The following is a 26,261-nucleotide window of genomic DNA, read 5'->3' as shown; positions in this document are numbered from 1 at the left end:
TGACTGACTTCTTGTTGTACAGAAATCTGCTTGCCTCCACAGTCTTACTGACAACGTGTGTTTTGCAACAAGATAGTTTCCAGAAATAATACTGGGATTCTGTAAAAAATTAATCTGAGACATGAGCGTTTTCTGAAACCCCTAAAACACAACTTACAACCAAAGTAAGCAGTTGTGAGAGAGAAACATGAAGGAGCAAGGTGCTGTCTCAGCACTACAGACAAAGGTTTAGAAAACAAGTTACTGGTTTTAACTTCTATTTTCTACCTTCACTGGCAAGTAGCACATGCTAGGGACGTAAGTAAAGACCAGACAAGCACACAGGGATTCTCTACCAGTACTCTTTGTAGTGTCCAGCGATTCACGGTTCAAAAGGATTTTCTAAGCCAGAGATGCTGTTTTTATTTTTAGGAGCCTTTAATAGATTTGTTTTTCAAGTACTGGTTTAGCTACTTTCACGTCATGTAAACTTTAACATTAATGAGGTGGTTTTTGTTTCTTAGGGTGGTTTTGTTTGTTTGTTTTGCGGGGGAAGGGATTGTTTATGAAGAGTGCCATAGCTCACCTTCACACCTGTGGAGACTACCTCATATGCTTTGAGCGATCACATGCAGATTCTGTTTAATAACCTCTAGTTCTGGTATCAGGAAGGACAGTGAACAATCACTCCCTATTCCTCCTCTCCCTCTGGATTTGTGATTTTATGGACTTGTATCATTCCCTTCTCAACCATCTGCCTTTCAGTCTATTCAGTCATCCTCATACAAGTGTTGCATGCTATTCATTATTCCTGTCACGCTCCTCTAAAATCTTTCCCAGTTTTAATACATAAGGTTTGAGATGGAAGAAACTAGAACTACACACAGTATTCAAGATGCACATACACTACAGGTTTATAAATACATATTAACAGATTAATAATGCTTTATTTTCTTCTCCATTTGTTTTCTAGTAACTCCCAACATTTTAATTAAAATTTTAACCTCTATTAAGATGACACTGTTAAAGATCTATGAAAACACTAAGAACTTACTTCAATTAAAAGCCTTGTATTGATAGTTCCCAGTAGTTACGCAGAATGACTGTTTTCTTCCATATCCATTACTTCACTTTTCCTGCACTGAAACTTCATCTATCATTTTATCATCCAGCCACTCTGTGAGGTAAACCTTTCCATAATTCTTCAGTTGTCATTACTAATCTGAACAGTATCTGCAAACTTTGCCATATTTCTATGCAGCCCTTCTTCCAGAAAGGTCATGAGTACACTGTGAAGCACACGCCTAGGCACAGATCCTTGCAGAATTGGTAATTTCTTTTTGCTGTGAAATGTGATGATTTATTCCTGCTTCCTATTTCTGATCTTTTAATCGGTTATTTAACCATCTTTGAACGCTTCCTCTTATTCTACAGCAGCATGCTTTCTCTAACTGCCTGGGATGAAACCTTGTCAAAAGCCTTTCCTTTCTGAAGGTCATTTCCACATTGCTGCCAGTGCTATACATGTAGCTCAGATCCCACTTTACAAACAGCTGAAAATGATTAAAACCTGACCCTTCCTGCTCCCTTGATTCTACTGTAACACATTTTATTCAAATTTGACCTGCTACTCCCTTCCTTCCCAGTTTTCATCCCCTCTCTTCTTCCCTATTGAGTGATATACACGTTTAACAAAACTAAAACAAAAGAAAACATTTCTTGATATTATTTGTTTACAGAGCTTTCCAGCTTGTATAAATTTACAATATTAAAGGAAATACATTCACATAAAAAATAGTCTGAAATCTCTCCCACATTTATTACATTTTGAAAATCAAATCAAATCCCACATACTGTTACATAATTTCCCATCACCTCCACACCACAAGCCATATACATTAACAGACAATAAAATTTCATTAGACCTTTATTGCTAATGTGAAAAAAGTTTTTAAAGAGTTCTACTGCATACTAAAGATATACTGCAGGGGTTTTTGGGGGGGATGGGAGGTGGGAGTGGGGTAGGTGGACTATGGACAGGATAGGACCCAACAAGCTTTTGTGTCTGACAATTGAAAGCTCCACATATAAAGCTACAGCCCAGCCAAAGATTTTGATATTCAAATAACTGAAGCACCACTGATTTAAAAATGTAATTTTTCTTACAGTATACAGGTGAATAGCTCATGCCTAAATACAGATGGAGACAATTTGAAATAACACAAGTTTAAAATCTTAACGCAGAAAATCAGACCACCAGAATTTCCAATGAAGCATTCATTCAAGAGCAGACAGCATCATAACACAAATACAAACAACAGTACAGATGATTTAATTGGATTACTTCACTCCCATGAATTCTTCCAAACAAGCTCTTCAAGCAAGTCAGAAATAGAATTCAATTTTCATCTTTTCTGGATGTTTTGGCCTATAGCAGTCAGTCATGCTCTCAAAGCATGTTCTCACAGAAGCAGCTGTGTATACACAACAAATCACATTTGGACATGTTTCGATCCAAGAGTGGGTAAGGACAAGCAGAGGTGAGCAGCAGGCTGTCCCTCAACACTAACACCAACAGTTGCCATAGCAACAGGAAGAATCATGGGAAGAGGCTGGTATTGATCTTTCCATCCCATGTTCATTGCTGTTTCTTCAGAGTGGTCTTACACAATGCTGCCACAACCAACACCGTTGCACATGCCCAGGTTCTGAAGTTAACAGAACATAAATGATGAAAAGGAAACAGGGAACAATTACTGCTGCGGTTCATCTGAGTACACAAAGAACAAGCAGCAGAATTTTCACTTTAATGCAAGCTATGCAAGGGGAGGGTGTGTGTGTGTGTGTGTGAGTATGTACAAGCATGTTTTACCATGCCTTCCATCCACGGTTCATGTGTTCTGTGCATTGTCCTACAGGGCAGCACCTGTTTGTTCTCAGCATTTGTAACAAGACATTCACCAATGCCTCAGTCAGGTAAAGAGTGGGATATAACAAAGGGTATTTTGTGCTTAGTTGAAAGCCTGCTACATCATGTCAGCGTACTGCAGAATGGCACAAAGCCAAAAGGATAAGAAAGAGAGACTACTTACAAATACTATAGAGATTTTTCACATTAACAATGGAATAGCTCCAGAGACCCTCAAAATATGTTACAACACAACTAAGTTCTATAAACATGGGATAATACATTACATGAGTATATAAAATATTTCAGTAAAGACTAATATTGTTTCCAAAAACAACACATAGCTCAAAATAGCTTGCAAATTACAGGATGGTGCTTTGTTGATACTACCATAAGGCTTAAATGAAAAATATCTTTTGAAGGTTTCACCTTCACAATTAACATTTCTTCTTAGGTTATGCAAAATGGGAGAAAAAGTGTTTAAAACAGACTGAATTAAGAAAGCCTTAAGACCATTCCCAACTGTATTTATGAACATTGAAGAATGACCGGAATATTTACCAGAATCTGTGTGGCTCTAGCTAAGAGCAGAACGCTGCTTATATCAAAAAGATAAAGTATTGTTCTTGTAAATTAATATATCACTTCTGCTACATGCACTCTACATTGTCCCAATTTTATAGCAGCATAACACCTCTGTAATCCACTATATTTGCATAAAGCTGAAGTTATAAAGCAATAGTATGGGAAATATCCAGTATCTCCAGGAACTTTATAATTCAAAGTGATTAGCCCCTCAAATACAAAAATTCAGAAAATGCATCGTAGTTTTCCAAGGCAAAAGACAAATTGTCTATATTAGTACAGATATTCTTAACACAATTCTAGCATTTATACTTAATAAAAACAGATCCTGAAAAAAAAAAAAAAACCCCAAAAAACTAAACAATACCTAACCAATTGTGGACATCAAGATAACAACTCCACCATAATCCAAACAAATTATAACAGTATGTGATATTTGAGAGCTCTGGGAACCCTGTTAATAACAAGTCTCCCATCATAACTTAAAGAGGCAAATAGCCATGGGTCTGCTGAGGACCATTCAACTGCATAAACGCTATCTTCATGTTCTTCATAGGTAGCTATTACACTGTCCTGAAGGGGCTCTTTAATCCTAAAATTGGAGGGAAAAAAAAAGAAAAAATAGTAAGGATCTGTGAGCACACTTGATTTAAAAGGCAATATTAACTGTCACTAACATCTAGATAAAGCAGCCTCCTATTTAAAGTATAAGAATGCAGTAGCAAGCTCTAAGGAAGTATTTCATACCAGATGTCTACATGTACCTATACTTTAGAAAACACAGCAGAGTCAAGTCAATGTTAAAAAACCCTGTTTTCAGGGACAAAATACCTCTTATTCTCAACTTCAGTGCATTTCCAAGTCTCTCAGAACCTACACTAAGCATCTCTCTCTTTAAAGCAAGTTAAACTACAGGGTATGATCTAAATGTGACTTAAACACACATTGTTATCAAAATCTCTTCTCTCATCATGCTCCATCTCTTCCTTGTTAACTGAATTCTTAAAATAGCATATAGTCTTATTAGAGATATGTAGATAGGCAAAAAGTTGCAGTCCTTAACATCATCGTGTCTCCTGCGCTACCATATTGGACCCATTCTCTCCAGAGTAATGGAAAGAATAGAGAGGCACCACTCTGAACAGTTTAATTTTTATCTCCCATTCACAGGGGTATAAGAACACCAGGTTCATATCTATTATTGTATACCTTCACCTCTCACTGCAACACCTGAGCTCCTGGTCACCTACATCATGAGAGACAGACATATTCACTTTTGCATTGCAAATATTTAAGAACAGATTGAGGCAATTCTCTGAAGCTCAAACCATCCAAAAGTCATTGATTGTGCTCTGATAGCTGAGAACAGCCCTTCTTTCCTTCACTCACAGAGCCAGTCCCTCCTCCCAGAGCAACACCACAACACATTATTCTGTAGCTACAGGGTAGGTGAGTTTTCAAAAGATGACCTCAGCGCTCCCTCACCCACAGAGGATCACCTCTATCTGACAGGAATCAGCCAGTCTTTCAGAAGCACCCCCCTGCCTCCCAGACACAGCCTTGTATTACAGCTGAAATCCTCCTAACAGAAAGCAAAGCCAAAGAGTGCTGTGAATGCCACTCAATCATTTAAACAGATGCTGCTACTACAGAAATGAAGTGGTGTTACTGGCCATCTTTGCCCTTTACTGCGGCTCTCTGAAAGCACACATCTCTAAGATCACAAAGTGTATATGATAACATATTTGAATCGCTTGCAGGATATCATTGCTCCACCTAGCCAGCCTAACCAGCTGTGAATTTAACATTGCAATTAAAATTCAACTTAATTTAATGAATAAACCAAGAGCAGTCTGATACGAAATATCTGAAGCTATTCTGCAGTTTCAAGGACTTTTATCATTTACTTATGCTACTTTTAAAGTCAACTAACAAAAATAGGGTCATAGCACAAGCAACATGCAGCCCCTGGTTAATTACAAAGAGCAGACTTGTTTTGCAGTTCTCCTGAATATGTACTTTGATACAAACCATCTAACAGCAGAGAGCTAATAAACACACACACTCACAGACACTTCATCTCCTGCAATGTGTTTTTCTAACTTCCTGTTAACTGACATGCCTGGTTAAGTGAAAGTTGGTCATGTCCCTAGACAGCAATGTGCTTCATGCGGTGCTCACCCACTTACCCACAACTCCATTATTCTGAAGGTTTCAGATGTCTCTCCAGATAAGCAGGGGAGTAATGCACGGTGCACATGGCTGTCAGGGGACACGACCGACTTACAGTTAACCAGGAGCCTCAAGTTAACCGAAGGTTGGATAAACAAGGACAAATAAGCTTCTATATTATGCTATTTTCTGCATGCTCAGAGTTGTTTCAGTGTTTCATTTAAATAACACAGTTCATCTAATTTAATTTAGAAAAATCATAGGGGAATAAATATTCAGGAAAGAAGCCCGTAGATGAACTTCTGTTTGGAATTTTCATTTATGACTACAATTAACTGTCATTTATTATTGTATATACACTGAATTTCTTCTTGACTATGAAAGTAATCTTTTCCCTTCACAGAAAAAAGAAAGCTTGTTATTCCATATGGTTCTTTAGGCCACATGAGTTCTGTTTTCCATGTGGGTTTTTTAAATTTTAAATAGCATAGATCTATGATAGTATTATGTATAGACTACCTGTGCATAAGAACGTTATAGCCTTGAGACAGTTATTCAGAATCCGAGAAAATCCTTACGGAAGTGATCACTTGGTGTAAAAGAGCTAGATACTACACAAGATAAGCAGGATGGAAATAAAATCATCTCAGAATGACACGTCTCAGGAACAACACAGAAGATTCAAAAGAAACTGTCCATGAGAATCCTTTACAAACGTTATGAATGAAAACAGATTACCCTCTAAATTATGTAATGGGTAATGAACTCCAAAGGATTATGCTATTAGAATAAAAAGCAGAATTATTTCATGTATGTGAAAGACTGTTAAAAATAATGAAAAAAAACCCAGAAGGAGCAAGGTTGTTTATGGTGGGTTTCTTCCCCCCTCACAACAGGAATCTCTTGGAGACAGACCACCTTACTCCATGCTAAGAGACTTCCAAGTAAACACCTCAGATCTGTCTCCATTTTGGCTATGTGCATCCAAGAATAGGCTGAGGATACTATTTTTGAACCTATGACATGAATCTAGAACACTTAGAATTGTTTAGTTTCCCAGTCCCACAACAAACTACTTACTCTCAACAAAATTCTACACAGCTTTTGCATATTTTTATTTATTAAAGAATCAGCTCAGACTCTCCTAACTCCCCAAATATTAAATAGAATTTGGTTAATGCAAGAAATTACAGACTTAACAGCTATGACACTGACACTTATTTAAGGTAGGTAACAAATACCTTTTAAATATAAACAGAGTCTATTAAAAAAGATTATCTTGGTCACAGCACATACTAGCGGAACACATACAAAACAACCTGTATTTATCTGAAGGTGTTTTGTCTATGTAGATATTTTAATTACCCTTCTGCTTTTATCAGCTGCTGCAATTTCTCCTTAACACACAGCAGGTAATTGCAGAGCCTATCATGTCATAGCACTGATGAGTATATTTTTTCTATTACTCTACTCATAATGTAGCAATGATTAAAAGAATTCCACTGTACTTTCATGTGCATTATTCTTATCTCAGAAACCTTCCGTTTCGTAGTTACCAATTCCTGATGACAATGCCCAAGTTATTTGCCTTAGGTTAGATGCCTAACACCGGAGACAGAAGAGGAGAGCATTCAAAGAGGGCTGGATACTGGGACAGACAGCAGATCTTTGGCAGGTTTTGGAACAGGGGGCAGAGTTCAGGACCTTAAATTTCTTTCCAGTTAAAGAAGTTCAGAAACAGGAAGAGTACCTGTACACAGGTGGATGTGATGTAAGCTTTCTTCTATTTCTTCTATGCTACTTTAATATGTATAATTCAGGTTGTTGTCAAAACACAGAGATCTCTGTTTTTATATAAAAGCTGCAAGTTCCGGCTATAAAAACGCAGTTGCTATGCTATAACCACTTTAGTGTACCACTGGTGTAGGTCCTTGGTCTATTGATCCCTTGACAGAGCATTTTGACTAAACTATATTTGATAAGCATACTTGGTAATCACTTATTATGCCTGGCAAGCTTAGTAAACTCTTTTCTTCCTTGTCCTAAAATCTCCCCACCCATTAAAAATTTCCTTTGGTTTCTCATTTTTCTGTACTATTTTAAAGACATTGTCTGGCCAGACTAAAATACCTATTTCCCTCCTTATGGTCTTGCATTGCATCACTTGAAAAGGCATCAAACTTTTATGCCATCAAGAACTCATGGCAAGAAATGTGTAATCTCTACCTAAATCCTGCATGAATTTAAGATGTGTGTCACACAGAGCTGAAACTGGACTGCTTTCTCTTTGTAGTCTTATTCACATAGCACGACCTCTACCAGCTTCTCCTACGAAAGGAGAAAAGCTTTCATTTTACTAGATAACTTTGAGGTTAATTGTGTTACAGACTTGAGAGAGAAGGCTGTTAAGCCTTGGATAATTGTTTTCATGTAGAGAGCTGTTATTTCCAATTACTTCTCATGCTAACAACCACTTAAGTTTGCTGTGCTTGTGATTCTGGTTTGTCACCACAATGTTCAATACAATATGTTTTACAGAGTCACCAAAATTATTAATTCCTTATCACAATCAAAATTAAATCCTCTTTAATCTAAAAATTACTATGAAATACATGTGATTCAATAGAGCAGCAACATGTATTGCAGCATCCAAAATGAATCCTGAAAAGCATGCCATTGGATTCCAGAAAAAGCCCTGTAGAGGCCTCTTCCCTTTAGCTGCAGGAGAAAACTTAGCACTCTTCAGGAAAACAGAATTCAAGGATGTTTATACTGGAATGCAATTTTTATATATAATAATTGGCCATTCATACTATTGTAAGCATTATCCTATTTTTTTTTCCACTCAAAAACAGCCTTCAGAACTGCTTCTACAGGAAAATGCCACCTTTAAGAACAGGAAATGCATATTTTAACATAACAGGTTTCATATTTTTTCCAAATACACAAAAGAAATTAAGGAGGGTATATCTGTTCATGAGGGTTAAAGAAAGAAATAGTAAGAAAAAACATGTTTTTAAAGAAAAATAATCTAGGAATTGGAAAGTGCTGCTGCACTAAATTTGGCCCAACTTCACAGGCATCCAACCAAGTCAAGTCCTAAATACTGACATTCCCCAAAACAGAAACTATTTAAGCTTTTTTAATTAATTGAGTCTCTTGGTTAATTCCATACCACAATCCTATTATTTCTACATTTCTCTGAGACATAAATACCACAAGCAAAATATCATCCATATTAACACTATTGGCAGCTGTGTGATAATGCCCTGGAAAGCCTGCCTTATCATGAATGTTTGGCAAATACTTTTCAAAATATCAGTGCTGACAACTCACTCTCCTGAGGTCATGCATGTGTATACAAAGGTGTTACGTTAGATCACACAGTTTGTGTGTATTATCATGAAACCACAGCATTTACTATCGTAAAGTCAACAAACCACATTTCTATCATGAAAAGTAGAAAGCACCACCTCGTTTAGACTGAATTTTGAGGGAAATCTCTGTCTACAGAGAGGACAGCTACCATCTTCTCTCTGGTCCATTCTGACTGCTGAAGATGTTCCTACACTTAAAATCTCATTAAAAACTTCATTATCTCAATGAGATACCCTGTAGTGGAAAAAACTATGCTTTACACTTCTCAGCTTTAAATGCAAAATGGTGATAAGCACTTGTGTCGGATCTTGTTCTGTTTCTATCGAAAGACAGTGCAGTTAACATCTATGGTCAAAAAGATGTAAAAATATGACTTCAGGAAAACCACTAAAAAAAAAATCCTAATGTGATTTTTTGGTACAATCTTCAATAGATAACAAAGATAACGATAAGCTTAGAACATACTGCCAAAAAATGTAGCATAAGGGAGAAGGGAGCATACTGACCCTAGTAATCAGTTCTGCCATGAAAACACAGCAGACATCGTAAGCCTGCAAACCACAGAGAGCTAAGGGAACTGGTAGCCCCTTCTGCAGCACTAAATTTAAGGATGGCTACCTATTCAGGACTGATGTATAAGCTCAAAATGCTATTGAGAATATAAATCTTCCCACTGGTATGGATACAGATAAGGCTTTTTCTCTTAAAGAGCAAGTCCTCTATTATCAGTTGAGCCTTGTCATGAAGCTCTGGCCACAGAAGCCATAAAGAATGAAAACACTGCTGTAGATGCAGTGTGTACCTTGCCGTTGGTGCTCTGAGGTAGCGAATGGTCTTCTCATGCTGCATAGCATCAGCGTACCAGAGACCTACCAAGTTTAAAATTCGAACCTATAAGGCAAATAAATATATTGCAATAACTAAAGAAAAGGAGTAATGTTTGGCAGGTAAAGATGGTCACACTAAACTGCAAGAACCTAGTAAAGGTCTTTTATTGTTAGAAATAGCAATGTAGAATTAAAGTGACTGTCAGACTAATTAACTCAACCAAACAGACTCACTGACAAGGATTTTGGATGACCAAAGAATGAAGAAAGGCTATGAAAGTTGCCACCTCCCTTTGGAGAAAGACAATTCTCAGTGCTCTGCAGATGTCTAAAAGGGAACTGACACACCTTCAGGAACTTTGGAATTAAGGTAATTTCAGTGTTGAAGGAAGGAAGTCCTTGCAACACCACAGTGTAAAGCCATTAAAGAAAGAGAGGCCAAAGAGAAGCTTGGCTTAATCAGTTGCATGCACAGATGTGGAATGACCCCATATTTTAAATGTTTTTTTCAAACTGAAGCATCAAAAAATGCTCCCTATGTTCTTATCCAGGCACAGAAGCTTTGCTTTAGGAATGAAAGCTAAACGCACCCCAAATACTCACAGAATAAACTAGGTTGGAAAGGTCCTTTAAGACCATCTAGTCCAACTGTTCACCTAGCACTGAGAGTTCCCAACTACACCATATTCCTCAGCGCTATGTCAACCTGACTCTTAAACACCTCCAGGGATGGGGACTCCACCACCTCCCTGGGCAGCCCATTCCAACACCCAACAACCCCTTCTGTAAAGAAATACGTCCTGACATCTAGTCTAAACTTTCCCTGGCACAACTTGAGGCCATTCCCTCTTGTCCTATCACTTGTTACTCGGTTAAAGAGACTCATCCCCAGCTCTCTGCAACCTCCTTTCAGGGAGCTGTAGAGGGCGATGAGGTCTCCCCTCAGCCTCCTCTTCTCCAGACTAAACACCCCCAGTTCCCTCAGCCGCTCCCCGTACGACCTGTGCTCCAGACCCTGCACCAGCTCCGTTGCCCTTCTCTGGACACGCTCAAGTCATTCAATGTCCTTTTTGGAGTGAGGGGCCCAAAACTGAACACAGGAATCGAGGGGCAGCCTCACCAGTGCCGAGTACAGGGGTAAGATCCCTTCCCTGTCCCTGCTGGCCACGCTATTGCTGACACAAGCCAGGATGCCATTGGCCTTCTTGGCCACCTGGGCACACTGCTGCCTCCTGTTCAGCCGCTGTCAATCAACACCCCCAGGTCCCTCTCTGACTGGCAGCTCTCCAGCCACTACTCCCCAAGCCTGTAGCGCTGCTGGGGGTTGTTGTGGCCCAAGGGCAGCCCCCGGCATTTGGCCTTATGGAAACTCCTCCAGTTGGCCTCAGCCCATGGCTCCAGCCTGTCCAGGTCTCTCTGCAGAGCCTCCCTGCCCTCGAGCAGATCAACACTCCCACCCATCTTGGTGTCATCTGCAAACTCACTGAGGGTGCACTCGATCCCCTCGTCTAGATCATCAATAAAGATGTTAAACAGGAGTGGCCCCAAAACCGAGCCCTGGGGGACACCACTTGTGACAGCCTGCCAACTGGATTTAACTCCGTTCACCACAACTCTTTGGGCCCGGCCATCCAGACAGTATTTTACCCAGCAAAGCGTGTGCCCATCCAAGCTGTGAACAGCCAGCTTTGCCAGGGAAATGTTGTGGGAAATGGTGTCAAAGGCCTTCCTAAAGTCAAGGTAGACAACATCCACAGCCTTTCCCTCATCCAATAAGCAGGCCACCCTGTTGTAGAAGGAGATCAGGTTTGTGAAGCAGGACTTGCCTTTCATAAACCCATGCTGACTGGGCCTGAGCATCCCTTGTCCCGCATATGTTGTGTGATGGTACTCAGGATGAGCTGCTCCATCAGCTTCCTGGGTACCGACATCAATCTGACAGACCTGTAATTTCCAGGATCATCCTTCTGACCCTTCTTATATATGGGCATCACATTGGCCAATTTCCAATCTGTTGGGACCTTCCCAAGCAGCCAGGACTGCTGGTAAACAACAGAAAGCGGCTTGGTGAGCACCCCAGCCAGCTCCTTCAGCACCCTCGGGTGTATCCTGTCTGGTCCCATAGACTTGCGTGCATCTATGTGATGCAGCAGGTCACTGACTGTCCCCTATACACTTCAGGATCGTCTTCCAAGGGATCCTTTCAAGCAGGTGCCTAAACAAGACAAATTCAGCCCTTTTGAAGTCCAGGATGTCAGTCCTGCTTAACCCTCTCCTGGCCTCTCTAAGAATAGTGAACTCTATTATTTCGTGATTGCTGTGCCCTAGTCGGCCTCCAACTGCCACATCATCCATCAGTCCTCTGTTCACAAAGAGGAGATCCAGCAGGGCACCTTCTCTGGTCGATTCACTCACCAGCTGCATCAGGAAGTTGTCTCCCACACAGTCCACGAATCTCTAGGACTGGTCTTGCTCTGCTGTGTTGTATTTCCAGCAGATGTCTGGGAAGTTAAAGTTACCCACAAGAACAAGGGCAAGTGATCATGAGATTTCTCTTAAGTGTCTATAGAATATTTCATCCACCTCTCTGTCCTGGATGGGTGGCCTGTAGTAGACTCCTACTACAACATCTGCCCTGTTGACCTTCCCCCTGATTCTAATGCAAAGACACTCCACCCTGTCTTCACTACACCTGTACTCAAAGCAATCATAACAGTCCCTAACATACAGCACCACCCCACCACCTCTCCTTCCTGTCTGTCCCTCCTAAAGAGCTTGTACCATCAACTGGCACACTCCAGTCATGGCAGACATCCCACCATGTTTCTGTAATAGCCACAACATCATTGTTTTCCTGTTTCATCGCAGCTACAAGCTCCTCCTGTTTGTTACCCATGCTGTGTGCATTGGTACACATGCACTTCAGATGGGCCAATGTTTTGCCCCCTTCCCCCTTTAAATCTAGTTTAAAGCTCTGTCAATGTGCCCAGCTAACTCCTGCCCCAAGATCCTCCTCCCCTTCTGGGACAGGTGCATCCTATCTAATGCCAAAAGGTCTGGCATCCTATATACCAACGCATGAACGAAAAATTTAAAGCCCTGATGGTAACACCAGTCTTGGAGCCACAAGTTCATCTGTTGAGTTCTCTGGTATTCTTCTTCATCCATCCCCACAACTGAAGGGATGGAGGAGAACACAATTTGTGCCCTCCAACCCATTAATCAGTTTCCCCAAGGACCTGAAATCTTTCTTCATTGCTTTAGGACTTCTCGTGGTAATGTCGTCACTACCTACCTGAAAAACCAGGAGAAGGTAGTAGTCCTTGGGTCTCACTAGAGCAGGGAGTTTTGCTGTGAGGACCTTTACCTGGGCCCCAGGGAAGCAGCAGAGGTCCCTATGAAGTGGGTCTGGTCTGCATACGGGGCCTTCGACACCCCTCAGAATGGAGTCACCCACTACAACGGCTCTTCTGGGGTTCTTTTTAGAACTAGGTTCTTTTTACTCACTTAATCTGTTCTATTTTCATTTGTTTTGTGCACTTTTTTCTACCTCTGGATTAAGGTGCTAGAAATTAAGCTAGGAGTACAGCTTTTCATTCCCCATTTCTCAGCTATTTTTTTTTTTCCATATTTGAATTGTGCATTAAATTATCCAGACTAGAGACTTGACCAGAACACACTACAGCTCTCCTCTGGCCACATGTCTGTATCTTCTCTCCTTGGACAGCTTGATCCTCTTTTTAGACTGCCTAACTTTTGACAGTGGGTTTGGTCTTCCCAGACAAAAATCACTGAAGCCTTTCCTTACTGAGTGCAAAAACTAAATGCAGTTGGTATGTTTGTCCTAGACACATTTCACAGAGGCAGAGCGTGCACAGCTAGTGTGTTTCAAACAAACAAAAACACAGTCAGTGAGAAGAGATAAACTCAAGTACATGGCTGATGGCAAAAAAACCATCCTAAAGGGAATAATCAGACACAGGCTAGGGAGACCTTTGATATGATACAGGCTGCTCTTACATTTTTATGATTGATGAGAGAAACAACAACAATAGCAGTTTAAAAGCAGGGAAAAGACAGCAAACTAGTTGCCCTGATCTGAATCAGCAGTTAAAAGGAACTGAAGGTCACTCAATTGCAACAAGAGACAGATCCTCATGCAATAGTCCTAGTTATGCTTATGCAAGCACGTTCTGGTCTCCGAGATGGGAGCATATAAAGTTCCAAGATGTCAACACATACATGGGATAAACACCTAAAGGAAAAACCTCAGGGAATAATTCCTTTAGAATACAACAACATTTGGTTTGTTGTCTATTCATTACTCAGTGAGCCAATGTTTTTTTGTTTTCTCAGCCATGAGCCTTAAAAAGTAGGTAGTTAATACAGAAAATGACAAGAATTAATTGGTGGGTAGACTTATGCATAGTTCTACATGGTTGAACAACAAAGGGTTAAACTAACGTATTACTTGCTTTTGTCTCCAGCCAAGAAATACAATAAAAATTATAAAGTTTACTCCAAAATATACTAAAAATTAACATGAGTCCTAAAGACCTCGGAAGTCTTAACTGTGTAGACTAGTACTATAAGTCAACTTTTTTAAAATATGGGGATTTTTGCTAAGTAGAAACAAACAAACAAAACCCTTTGAAGATACAACTGAAACATACACTTCGTTTTCATACTTAATCCCAGGAGTGTTTTTACAAGTTATTTTATCCAGAACATGAAAAATAGGTAGCCCATGAAGAAAGAGCCTTCTTCCTTCCTTCCTTCCACTTGATACTTCAACCTTCTTTTCAGGGAGATTTGGTCACTCAGTCTGAAGGTGACTGGCTGGAGATACTAGTTGTACACACACCTGCTCTTTCTGGTGTATTTCAAGATACACCTAAAAAAGACATTTTCTTTTTAAATATTTGTGTGCTATTTAATAGCAAACCAAATGTCCTCCAAAACAAGATAAATATGAACCCAGTGAGAATATAAGACTTTCTTAAAAGTCTAGAACATACCCAAGCAAAAAAAAACCCACACATACCCCACCCCATCAAGCTATACAATAAAAATCTGTGTTTTACAGAAGAGACAGTACCCATGGAACGGTGCAACAGACTTTTCAAAGAGGTCTCCAGGAGGGAAAAGGGTACTAAAGCCTAAATATTTGGCACTAAAGGTTGACTAACAAGAAGTATTCCCAACAGTTGTTATGCCCTGGTTCATTAGTGTGCTCAAAACTAAACAGACATTCACCTGGCAACAGTTCAAGGCCGGTGAGCACCTTCCAAACATTCTTTTAGATCAACACATAACAAGGAGGGGCAAAAAAACCCCAGTGAACAAACCAAAAACCAAACCAAGACTCTTATAATACTAAGCAAACGTTAAAAAAGCTCATGTGCTTTCCCAGGTTTTATAGAGAACAGATTGGCAACTGAAAAGCATATATTTTAAAAGTAAATGCAGTATTGATACTCTTGTAGCCTCTAGGAACAGGCAAGGGCTCTACATCATTACTATACAAGTCACTCATGATGTGTTTTACATCCATCCCATAGCCAAAAGAAAAGATGTATTATATTTGTTGTATCGCTTTGCACATTCTTGGTTTCAAAAATTCCTATTCTAGAAAGAATCACTTGTGTTTCAGTGAGGCAACCTACATGGTCTACAATCAACAGAAACTCCGAACTCCAGAAAACCAACTATACAACATCTGTCAGAACACTATTTACTTGTGATATTATTTATATTAATACATTCCCATCATATATACATATGTAAAAAAGTGGTCTCTTTCTGACTTCCATTAATGCTATTTATCTTCCATCCAGAACAAATTGCAACAGCTAGCCAAATGTAAGGAACTAAAAAGTACATCATATTTAAAATGCTGTAGTTATGTTCTAAAAAGTATGTACTCTTGATGTGATCGACTTTGTAGGTACGTAATTTGATACACCTTGATTTTCCAGGCATTTACATCACCTATTGCTTCTAGAGATATCTTGTACATTTAAAATAACCACTTCTATATATGGGATAGCTTTCTTATTTAATATTAATAAAATGGTTTCCAAGTCCTTTATGTGAAACCAAAATATCAAAACTATATCTTAATTAATAAAGGTGCAAAAGCAACCTTAAAAATGCAACTAGAGAAGTAACCTCAGCTTCATCTAGAATTTTAACTGAAACATCTAGCAAACACAGCTGAGTAACTGTAATTTCCTTGTTCTTCATCCCATCTGACTATTCTTCACTGAAAAAGATAGTTTCTGGAGGTAATCTGCCTATTTCATTGCAGACAGCTATGCATCTTAAAATACATTAACAGAAACAAAAAACCAAATGATCAGTGCAGATGTATAGAACAAGGTTAATCAGCTGCAAAGAACAACAAAAATACAGACTAAAGCCTGTTGGTCTGAAAATATTTTACATGACTTCCAGTATCATTATCTTCACTTTGTAAAGGAAGAGTTTGCTCAAGATCACCATGTAAACTAGTCACAAAATTAGAAAACCTCAGCCCGCACTAGATCTACGGAACTCACTATATAGATATATATTCAGAAAGAAGTACACAGATGAAAACAATCATCACGTATTTCACAATGGAAAAGTTGAAAGCAGACAAAAATGGAAGATAAAAAAATAACTATTTCAGCATTTCATTTAACTCTTTACTAAAAACCACATCCCTCCAAAATTCACATGCAAAACACGCAATTCCTCATACATCCAGGTGGATGGTGTTTACAAATGCTTGCAATAACATGCATTAGTCTCTACCAAGAATGTCAAAAACAAACGTCTGTTTTGCTTGAAGTAGGTCTGATGAGTTACTGGTTTCTAGAGCAGTCAGCAATATTAAGAGCAAAATTTACAAAAAAAAAATGTATTGATACTTCCTTCCTTCTGCCTGTGCAGAAGCTCACCATTAGACTAGTAACGTTTCCTAAAGGTTACCACTGATACACAGAAAATGCAGAAAGCAGATTTTCAACTCTCACTTAACCCAGTGAACTTGCATGTGCTTGACTTGATCCCGAGCTCCCTTAAAGTGAATCTTTTCATTGATCCAGTGGACTTTAGGACTGGTCCTCCACATCACCATCCCCTTCCTACCAGTGAATATACAGTGATCGTGCCAATCAGATTTCAAGTGTGTATTCCACCCAAGACTCTGAGTAAATGAAGTAGAAATTAGAACTACTTACCTGAAAGGCCTGTATACAAAAATCCTAGTCAGTAAAAAAATAGCATGTTAACCATTACAATGAAAAGACAAACTATAAGCATCTGCATAAAACCCAGGAAACTCCATACTTCTCTTCTTGATGCTGGTCCTCTTGGTCACTTAGTTCATCATCATCTACCATATGCCCAAATGGTTCAGAAGAAATTGATACCATATTAGACAGGATAACTCTGCTATCACTGCTTCCTGTAAGGATCAGCTGATCATGAGAATGATTGTATCTGACATTCCAGACCCTAAAAAAATGAAATCAGAAAGAACAAGAAGCAATTTTAGGCAGGTAGTGCATCAATATTGTGATTGATTTTTTTTTTAAACAGAACTAAAAATTCATCTTTGTCTTAAATGTTGTAAGTATGCATAGAAGTGACATGCCTCATTCCAAAGACTGTTTTTTGTCATCTTCACCTGGCTTTTAAGCTTCCATGTCACCTGTTTTCTATGAAATGTCTTTAAAATTCAAGAAATAAGTTGGGAAAAAAAAATAATCTAAAGAACAAAACACACCATTCAGTGGTATTATTCCTTGAGGGTACATAACAATTCATTGTTTAGCAAGTCAGATAAATATTTAAGTTCTAAATATAAAAATTTCCCCAAAGCAAAATACAGATTAGAAATACCCTGTTAAACAAAAAACTCACAACATTCTTACAGTAAAGTTTAAAATAGACCCTAAACCAAAAATAGGATTATATTTATCTTCAATTTTTACATTTTACATATCCAGTTAATACCAAATGTCTCATGGTTATTGTTTTATTCTTTTTCTTTTAATCTTCTGGAAAAAAAGTAAAAAAGCTGCTTCTGTTAATTCACATCTTCATTCTCCTCTAAGTAGCTCCAGGGTCCAGATTTATTTTGTAAGAATAACTCCAACTGAAATTTTATAAAATACGAACCACTCATTTTTTCTTAACCACTGAAGTCTGCAAATGTCAGACAAGATTCTCTCCTTGCTCCAGCCACAGGCCAGAGCTGTAGATACAGGCTCTAAATATTATCTCAGAGAATAAAATTACTTACTTGCATATGCTGTCTTAAGGGCTATGAAGAGCATGAAGAAATTATTGAACATTGCAGCCATTCAACAATAGATAGATTGCAGCTGCTTTTCTGCACATCAGGTGCAGCAGATCAGGCACAATTTGGGGAGGCACACACCTGTGTCCCAGCTGGCCCCTACAAGTCAAGTTCTGTTCTGTGCTTCTCAAAGGTGTACCCTATCTCCCAACAATGTTAATGACAATTTCTTGACAATTAGACTAATATTGTCTAAACTCTTAATTTACAATCACACAAGGAACATTCACATGTTGAAACCTTTCCTCTGTGCAGAAAAACGATTATTCACAATAGCATAAACATAGTTAGTTTGCATTGTTCCTAAACAGTAAAATAATTAGCTGAATAAATTACATAAGCCATCCACCCGCAAAACAGCATGCAGATAATTTGTTCTACCAGTGGGAATGCTCCTCTAGTGTCTTCACTGGTTCAGTGACATTTCTTGTGTCCCAGAATTTCACCTTGCAGTCATCTCCACAGCTAGCCAGGTAGTACTGTTTATTGGGATTAAAGTCTAGGTCTCGTACCAGCTGTCCGTGTGCATTTTCTATGCAATATATCTGTCTGTAAAACACATTAAAAAAAATTAAATGGTCTATAAAAAGCTAACTGCACTCCACTGACAGGAATCTGTTTCCCTGGAAACTTGCATAATCCCCTTAGCACCCACAAACCTAGAGTTCCCAATGCTAGTGCATAGTTTAGGGAAATCCCAGCTGTTAACAGCAGTGACTTGTATAGATTTCTCAGTTTGCTTTAAAGCTTTGCTTTTTCCTTGTTTGTATTAGGATCATCTGGAGCTAAAAGGAAACAGTTGTTCCAGATGATTCTAGCACAGCTCTCTAACAACTGTTATGAAATGTCTGCTACTAAACTGCAACATTTTCAGATAAGAGCTTCTCCATCCCTAAGTAGTTATACTAATTCTGTATTTATGACATCTCGTTCTCCCTATATGAAAAGCTGAGATACAAGTGATGCAACAGATATGAACAGCAGCTTTTTATTATTGCTCAATTTGAACTTACCTTCTTGAGATCTGGCACTTATCATTAATTTACCTGTGGCTCTTAAACTGCTCAGTCATGCGCATACTCATCCATCTGGACCACTTCAGAAAACATTTGTAGTACTGCTAACAACCTAGCATCTTTATTCAAAACATCATGTTCCATCAGCTTGTCTCCCTACCCCATCTCTTAAACTTGGGGCTTGTTAGGTTTTTTGTTTTGTTTTGTTTCCACTACTGCATTGCCAGCTTCCTCAAAAGCCTCCATCTGTCAAAGTGCTGCTTAGATTTGATAGTCTCCTACAATCTTCACTAGAACTCATAAACACTTTGTGAGTTTTTTTCTTTTTTTAAAAGGAAAAATATTTCTCTTCAGAAACACAGACTGACTAAAACTTTGTATTGCTTGCACTGTTGCCTGTCAAGACCATACAGAGAAGTCTCTTGCTATTAACACCTAACTACTAACACAAAGCAAAGTAGCTCCATAAGGAGAGATCCAAAGTATACCAGGCCTTTACTAAGCCCTATCCTGACAGCTAGGGCAGTCACTCGGGATAAAGGACATTGCTTAGATATCCAACATCAACACTCTTCTTAACCTGTCAAACTCTGAGAATATCACTCAGGTATGACTTCCTCTCAGGTATTCTGGGAATCAAATTCAGTATTTTCTCTTAATTTCTTGAAGTATATTTAAGGGAAAATTTTTAAATGTCAAGCATGCTTGCAGCAATAAACCACTTCCTTCATCCTTTACTTCACCTTTCACTTCTTATATTGCTCATGGAGATATGTGTAAAAAGACACTTAAAAAGAAATACTACTGTCCACTGTATGTTCAGTAGTGCTTACCATAAAAGCCTTTATCCCAACTTAACTATTATTCTGGCCACTCAATCCCTTTCCTTCCCAAATATTCTTTTCTTTCACTCTATCAGCCTACATACAGCAACAATATCTACATTGAATTTCCCAGTTACATTATAAGATTAAGGACAGACCACATGAACATTTTCTCCAGCTACTGGCTCCACTTCCTAATCATCATCATTTTCCATATATTTTTTTAGAATTTGTTCTTGGAGTCTGAATTTTGATACAATTCTCTTTCTAAATGCATTTATCTTGGTGTCTTGTCTTCTCTGCTTCACAAACTCTTCTCTGATTGAGATTGCTTCCTAGTCTAGTCCAGGAGTCTTCCCACTAACCTCTTTTTTCCTTCCCCTACTTTGTTTGCTATGTCCAAAATAACTTAACTCCCTCTACTTTACAGCTATCATAACTGCACTCTTGTGGAAGTAGCTATTTCTAGCTATCTCTTTAGTTTCTCTCTCTTCTTACTCTTTGCTGGTACAGCAGTTTTCTCTCCTTGATTTCTGCCGCCTCCGCCCCCCCCCCCCCCCCCCCAGCCATTTTTGGCTTCTTATACTGCCACAGTTTATACTGCCCTGACTTTAAATACGTACTTCTAGCCTAACTATTTTTATTAATTATTAAATATTCACATCACTTTAGACATATTACAGTGTAATTGCAGATGAGATTCTTGAACATATTTTTTATGTACACTGCAAACAGTTCTTTGGCATAGCCTAATACTTCTAAATTGGTTTAAGGACTATCTAACCTGAGCTTCACTCAGGTGGGGTTTGCTTTTGTTAACCAAGCTACCCTTCCATTGAGGACCTTGTTAATATCTGGACTATGGTATCTTTCATAAAAGTTAGTCAGAGTATTCATTCATGCAAGAGAGAGATGCTTTTTCTAATGAGACTGAGTATGAAGCAGACTTCACAATAGTTAACATTTTCTACAGGGAAACACAGGCTTTAATCTTAAATTCTGCATGCTATATGTTAAAAATAGGATGATTACAAAAACATTAGACAAAGGTAGCTTAAAGAAGACCACCTCTCTCCTTTGACCTTTCTTTCCTCTCTTGTATGTTTCATTTAAATGAGTCTTCATAAATTAAAGTATACTCATATATATGAAGGCTGATTTTTATGTAACCTTTTACAAGGCAAAGAACAGGACTTTCAAACCTGATGACAAGCATACAGGAAGTGAGTTTTAATTATTATATTTGTATTTTTACCTTTTCTTTCTTAAATTAAACAAACCTTTTCGGCAAAAACACACAAAGTTGGCAAACATGGGGATTTATTACTACACCCCTGAGCTGGCAGGAACCATAGAACTAAATTTAAAGTCATCCCCCTTTAAGGCAACAGAAGTTATTACAAGACATCAGTCTTCTCGGTTTAGTGATAAATTACTATGTGCTAAGGGGATAAAGCGTATCTTAAAAAAGCTTGCACAGGCTTTAGTAGTCATGGCAACAGATGTGCACAACATCACTCCTTTGCTTATCAAAATCACAACTGTGCAGGGAGGAAAACACCTTATTAGGTATATTCAAAGCTTAATTGATTTGGTTATGATTTTGATAGATTCAGTAGTTTCATATAACTAGCATACTACAATCTTTAATATAGTATGCTATTTGTTAAAAATCAGAAAAGAGGAAACTTAACCTGTGAATTACCTTCAGAGAATACCTTTAAATAGTATGCTGTGAAGACAGTTCATAGCATAGTCAGGACTGTTGTTAAATCATTTTCAGACTGAATTACAGAATAGCTTCGTTCAGGTAATGCCTATGTATTGAACAAATCATCCTCAGACTAGTACACAGTTCAGTAAAACTCAATATACAAGTTACAACTGAAGCTGAGGAGGAAAAATCAGAGAAAACCCTTTACTAAATTGTAAATATATCAGCTATGCAAGCTCAACCATTCCTTTTAAAAGTGATAGCTTTGCCACGTTTCTAATCTTAAAAAAAAAAAAATAATAAATGTTAGGAGCAATGAAAAAATGTATCTCCAAAGGAGACTGTCTTTCTTTGAGAACAAGACTACAATTTCTTATTACCTCATGCTTCGTGTATCCCATCCTCGAACAGTGGTATCATTGGCTGTTGCAATCTGTGTACAATTGTGGTGTGGACTCCATCTTCCAGAAGTAAATTTTAATTGTCCTTTCCCTTCCAAGGCTGCAGAACTAGAGAGCTAAAATAATGAAACAGAGCTGGCAATGTTTCTAAATGTAATGCTAAAATGAAATTAGTTCTACTGAAGAGAAACACTGCAAAACAGCCTATTGTTCCAAGTGTAAGAGACTACCAAAATCCTAAAATTAAAAAAAAAAAAGGAAAAAAATAAAAGCTACAGCTGATTTTGTATCTCACAAAGTAATTTTTCCAAAGGCTTACATAATGTATTCAAAAATATTAGAAGTACTGTACTCTTTAATAAACTAAACAGTTTCAGATCATTTGTTGAAGCAATACAAAGACAATATGGGCACATTGCACAGATTAGTAGCTGCTTCAGACAAATAAACACATGCATTTAGTTTCATGAACAGTCTTACAAGACAGTTTTTCCATGTCAAAATGCCAAATTTTATTTGTAGGAACATAATCATAGTGTCAAAGAGACTCTTCAATAAGTGTATAGCAGCTTTTAAAAAATAATAATAAAAAAATAATCAAGGCTTAGGTGCCCATGTCATCACATACATACCTATTAAGCTAACAGCAGGTGCTAATCACAAATTTACAATCTATGAGAATTAAAGGTTTCAGTTCCAAAACCGGCTTGCATGTCACTGAGCAGACAGCTCTGCATCTCCACAATTAATGAAAAGAAGGTACAAAGTAGTCAACTTTCTCTTTCAAGTTGTACAAATTATCCTCCAATTCCATGTGAACATGGGGAAAAATGGAGGTGCAGAATGTACAAATTATTTTACTTCCAATCACTTACTGCAACTGATTGTTTAATATCTAAAGGAGAACAGAGGGATCAAAATACTTGCATTTTAATTAGATATAGAATCTATACAAATTTCAAGCATCTAGGAAGATTTAGTCATCTTTCACACAATGTTCATATTTCAAAATGTTTCATTAGTAAGTATTTCACAGAAGCAGATTAATGCACTGGATTGCATTGGATCACTTTACCTAAATCCTAACATATCATAAATGTTCTATTAAATAGAAAAATATAAGAAATATTACACTTTGATGGATGAAAATGACTAAAACATACATACTGCTTACGTAAACTTTAACTGACATCCTGTCATACAATATTGCTTAAATCTATTTACATATGGTACCAAAGTCCATTTTGGTATTTTACTAACTTTTACTATTATAGTTCCATCAAGAATATCATATATCATATTTATTTAGCATTCAGATTAACAATCTAGAAATTACAACTCCTCTATCACAGAAGTCTATGCTACCTAAAATGTGTTGTCTTCCAAAAATTATTTTAGATTTTTTTTTAAAGAACGTAGAATTCTCAGCATGCAAGATCATATGTTGCTCATCTGTTAATGAGTGACATAACACTGCAGCAAAAACTACTCCTCTAGCACCATTCCTCCTCAAGTACATATTCTGTCTGAAAGCCCTTCTGAAACTTCCAGGTTATTAATATAAAAAAAAATACTGCACAGGACACTGGATGCAGGATAATAAAATAAACCACACTGTTTATATTTTGACATATAACTAGACTCCAGACACAGGAGAATATGCAAAGATTAAGTGTGTCATTTCAAGAATTAAACTATGTTTATTTAGTAAGCAGTCTTGGCTGAACAAAGCTCAGACTGTAGGGAGAGAAGGGAAGCAAATATTAACACCAACAATAAGACAGTACCAACAAAAAGAATATTTCTTATCAGGTATTTCCAAGATCTGTAATTGAGACAGGAAGCATCACATATCCAAAACATGACTCAGGACAAAAGGTCTTTGTCAGCAGTAGACTTTCTTCAGCATTACAGATTTTTATTTTTTTTTAAAGTCTTCATTATCATGTAAACTATTACAAGAAGATTACAATTTTTTTCTTGTCAAACAAAATTTTAGTGGTGAGGCCACCACATGCATCCTGTGCAATTTCTTAACAACACGTATGAAAAAAATCACATACATTTCAGACTGGTCAATTCATCCTTACCTTCCCAAGCATTTACCCAAGGAAGAGTTCGGTGATTTGTGACATCTAACCTAAAGTCTGTATACAGAAATATTAACAATCATCTTTTTAGCAGAATCTACCCAGACCTTGTGGATTGGTTGGGCTTCTCTTGGGTTCAGCTAATGATTATAAATGGCAAAGAATAGCTAATTTAATTGCAAAAGTTAATGATGCAGTGAGCATAAGATTAGTTTCACCCCAGAAGGTAATGTCCTCAAAACAATAACAAAGGGAGTGATCAAAAGGACGAGAGCAGCTTGTCTTAATGCAAATAAAAGTAAATATTTTGTATTAAATGCTGTAATGAAGCAACAAGTTAGCAAAAAAAGTTGAAAGGGGAAAAAAAACCCCACAAACCCACAGAACTGTATAGTAAGTTAGGGTTAGTTAATATTTCTTATGGCAGGTAGACCAGATAATTCAGCGAATGAACACACCTGTAATTTTATTACAAAGCACTTCTGAAAAAAACAGGAACCCTAAAATTCTTCAGGCTAATTCTAATTAAAAAGTGTGACTTGTAACGCCCAGACAGATAGAGTAGATGAAGCCAATAAAAGATTCTGAAATTTTGATCAGTGTAGGCAAGCAGAAATTTTGGCATATGCAAAATTTTAAAAACACAAATATCTTCAATTTTTCACCAGTACTACACACAAGTTTTAGATGAACTTTTTCACAAACATGAAAAGTCCATAAAGAGTAGCACTGGGTTTACCTCTTGCCATTATAATTAATATTGCCTATAACTTACACCTATTTAAAACCAAAGAAACGTGTTCTTAAAATACGAAGACCAGTGCTGCACCAGTGTAATTAATACCTCCTTACTTCTATTATCAGACACAGTGGACCAGATCCTACTTTTAGTTAATGATGATGTCATTCAATTTGAATACCATCATGGTTTTGACAGAAAGGGAAAAATTTCAAACACACTGGCATGTTTATTATCTTAATCCTAGGCTGTTGATTTATTCAGTTAAAATAATGTATACACAGAAGTACATGTATTTTTCACTTATAAGTCTATATCAATAGGAATATTTTGTAAAGACTTTTGTAAAGACTTTTTCCCCCCTGTACTGGGTCTGGCTGAGGTCAATTGTTTTCCCCTGTAGCAGCCCTCACGGTGCTGTGTTTTATGTCGGGAGCTGGCAGGGTGTTGGTAGCACCCTGGTGTTGTGGCTGCTGCTGAGCAGTGCTTACACAGCACCAAGGCTCTTTCCGACATTTCCCCCAGTGGGACGGGGTGGGCAAGATCTTGGGAGGGGACACAGCCAGGACAGCTGACCCGAACTGACCAAAGGGATATTCCAGACCATATGACGTCTGCTCAGTATAAAGCTGGGAGAAAGGAGCAAGGGGGTGGGGTCACCCTTGGTCCTCCAAGGCAACCACTACGCGTATCGGAGCCCTGCTCCCTGAGAAGGCCCCACATCGCTTCTTAATGGGAAGGAGAGAATAAATCTGTTTTCCTTTTTTTTTTTCTCTTCACTTTGCTTATATTAAAACTGCTTTTGTTTTACCCACAAGGGTTGGTCTATCTTATTTTCTTTCCCCTCTTTGCCCTGTTGAGAAAACAAGGGGAGAGGGGGGGAAGTGATAGAGCGACTTGGTGGGTACCTGGCATTTAGCCAAAGTCAAACCATCACAGTCTATTCTGGCGCCCAACGTGGGGCAAAACAACGGCAGTTTTATATTAAATGTGCTGTAGCTATAGTAGTTATTAAGCAACAAGCTCTTGTGCTGGTCACGGGTTTGTTTATTGTGCTGCTTATCTTTACTCTGTTAAGCTCGGGAACATGCTGCAAGAAATTGAGAACATCATGAGTGGTTTTATTTTGCAGGCTCCTGAGGTATTATTAATCCTTATATTAGCTCATTGATAGTCTTTATTAATGCTGTTCGCCTGTTGTGGGTTATGTGGAGCTCAGTATGTTTTTGGTGTAAGACAAGTCAAATTTTGAGTGAGTCAGTACCAAAATGTGCCCTG

The 26,261-nt window shown here is 38.1% G+C and overlaps 1 protein-coding gene across 2 annotated transcripts in view; it reads right to left on the bottom strand.

The window, feature by feature from the left end:
• Positions 1-1,405: 1,405 nt before the first annotated feature.
• Positions 1,406-26,261, bottom strand: part of EIPR1 (EARP complex and GARP complex interacting protein 1) — a 96,962-nt gene continuing 72,106 nt past the window's right edge. For both annotated transcript variants that reach the window (XM_074895684.1, XM_074895685.1), the window contains 4 exons: positions 22,134-22,270; positions 18,581-18,748; positions 17,185-17,352; positions 1,406-4,064 (listed from right to left, as the gene is read on the bottom strand). In XM_074895684.1, the coding sequence (XP_074751785.1) occupies positions 3,890-4,064; positions 17,185-17,352; positions 18,581-18,748; positions 22,134-22,270 (648 nt within the window). In that variant the 3' untranslated portion in view covers positions 1,406-3,889. The remainder of the gene's footprint in view (positions 4,065-17,184; positions 17,353-18,580; positions 18,749-22,133; positions 22,271-26,261) is intronic.

This window comes from Athene noctua, chromosome 1 (genome assembly GCF_965140245.1).
Source record: "Athene noctua chromosome 1, bAthNoc1.hap1.1, whole genome shotgun sequence".
NCBI lineage: Eukaryota > Metazoa > Chordata > Aves > Strigiformes > Strigidae > Athene > Athene noctua.
This window is presented reverse-complemented; position numbering and strand designations above follow the sequence as displayed.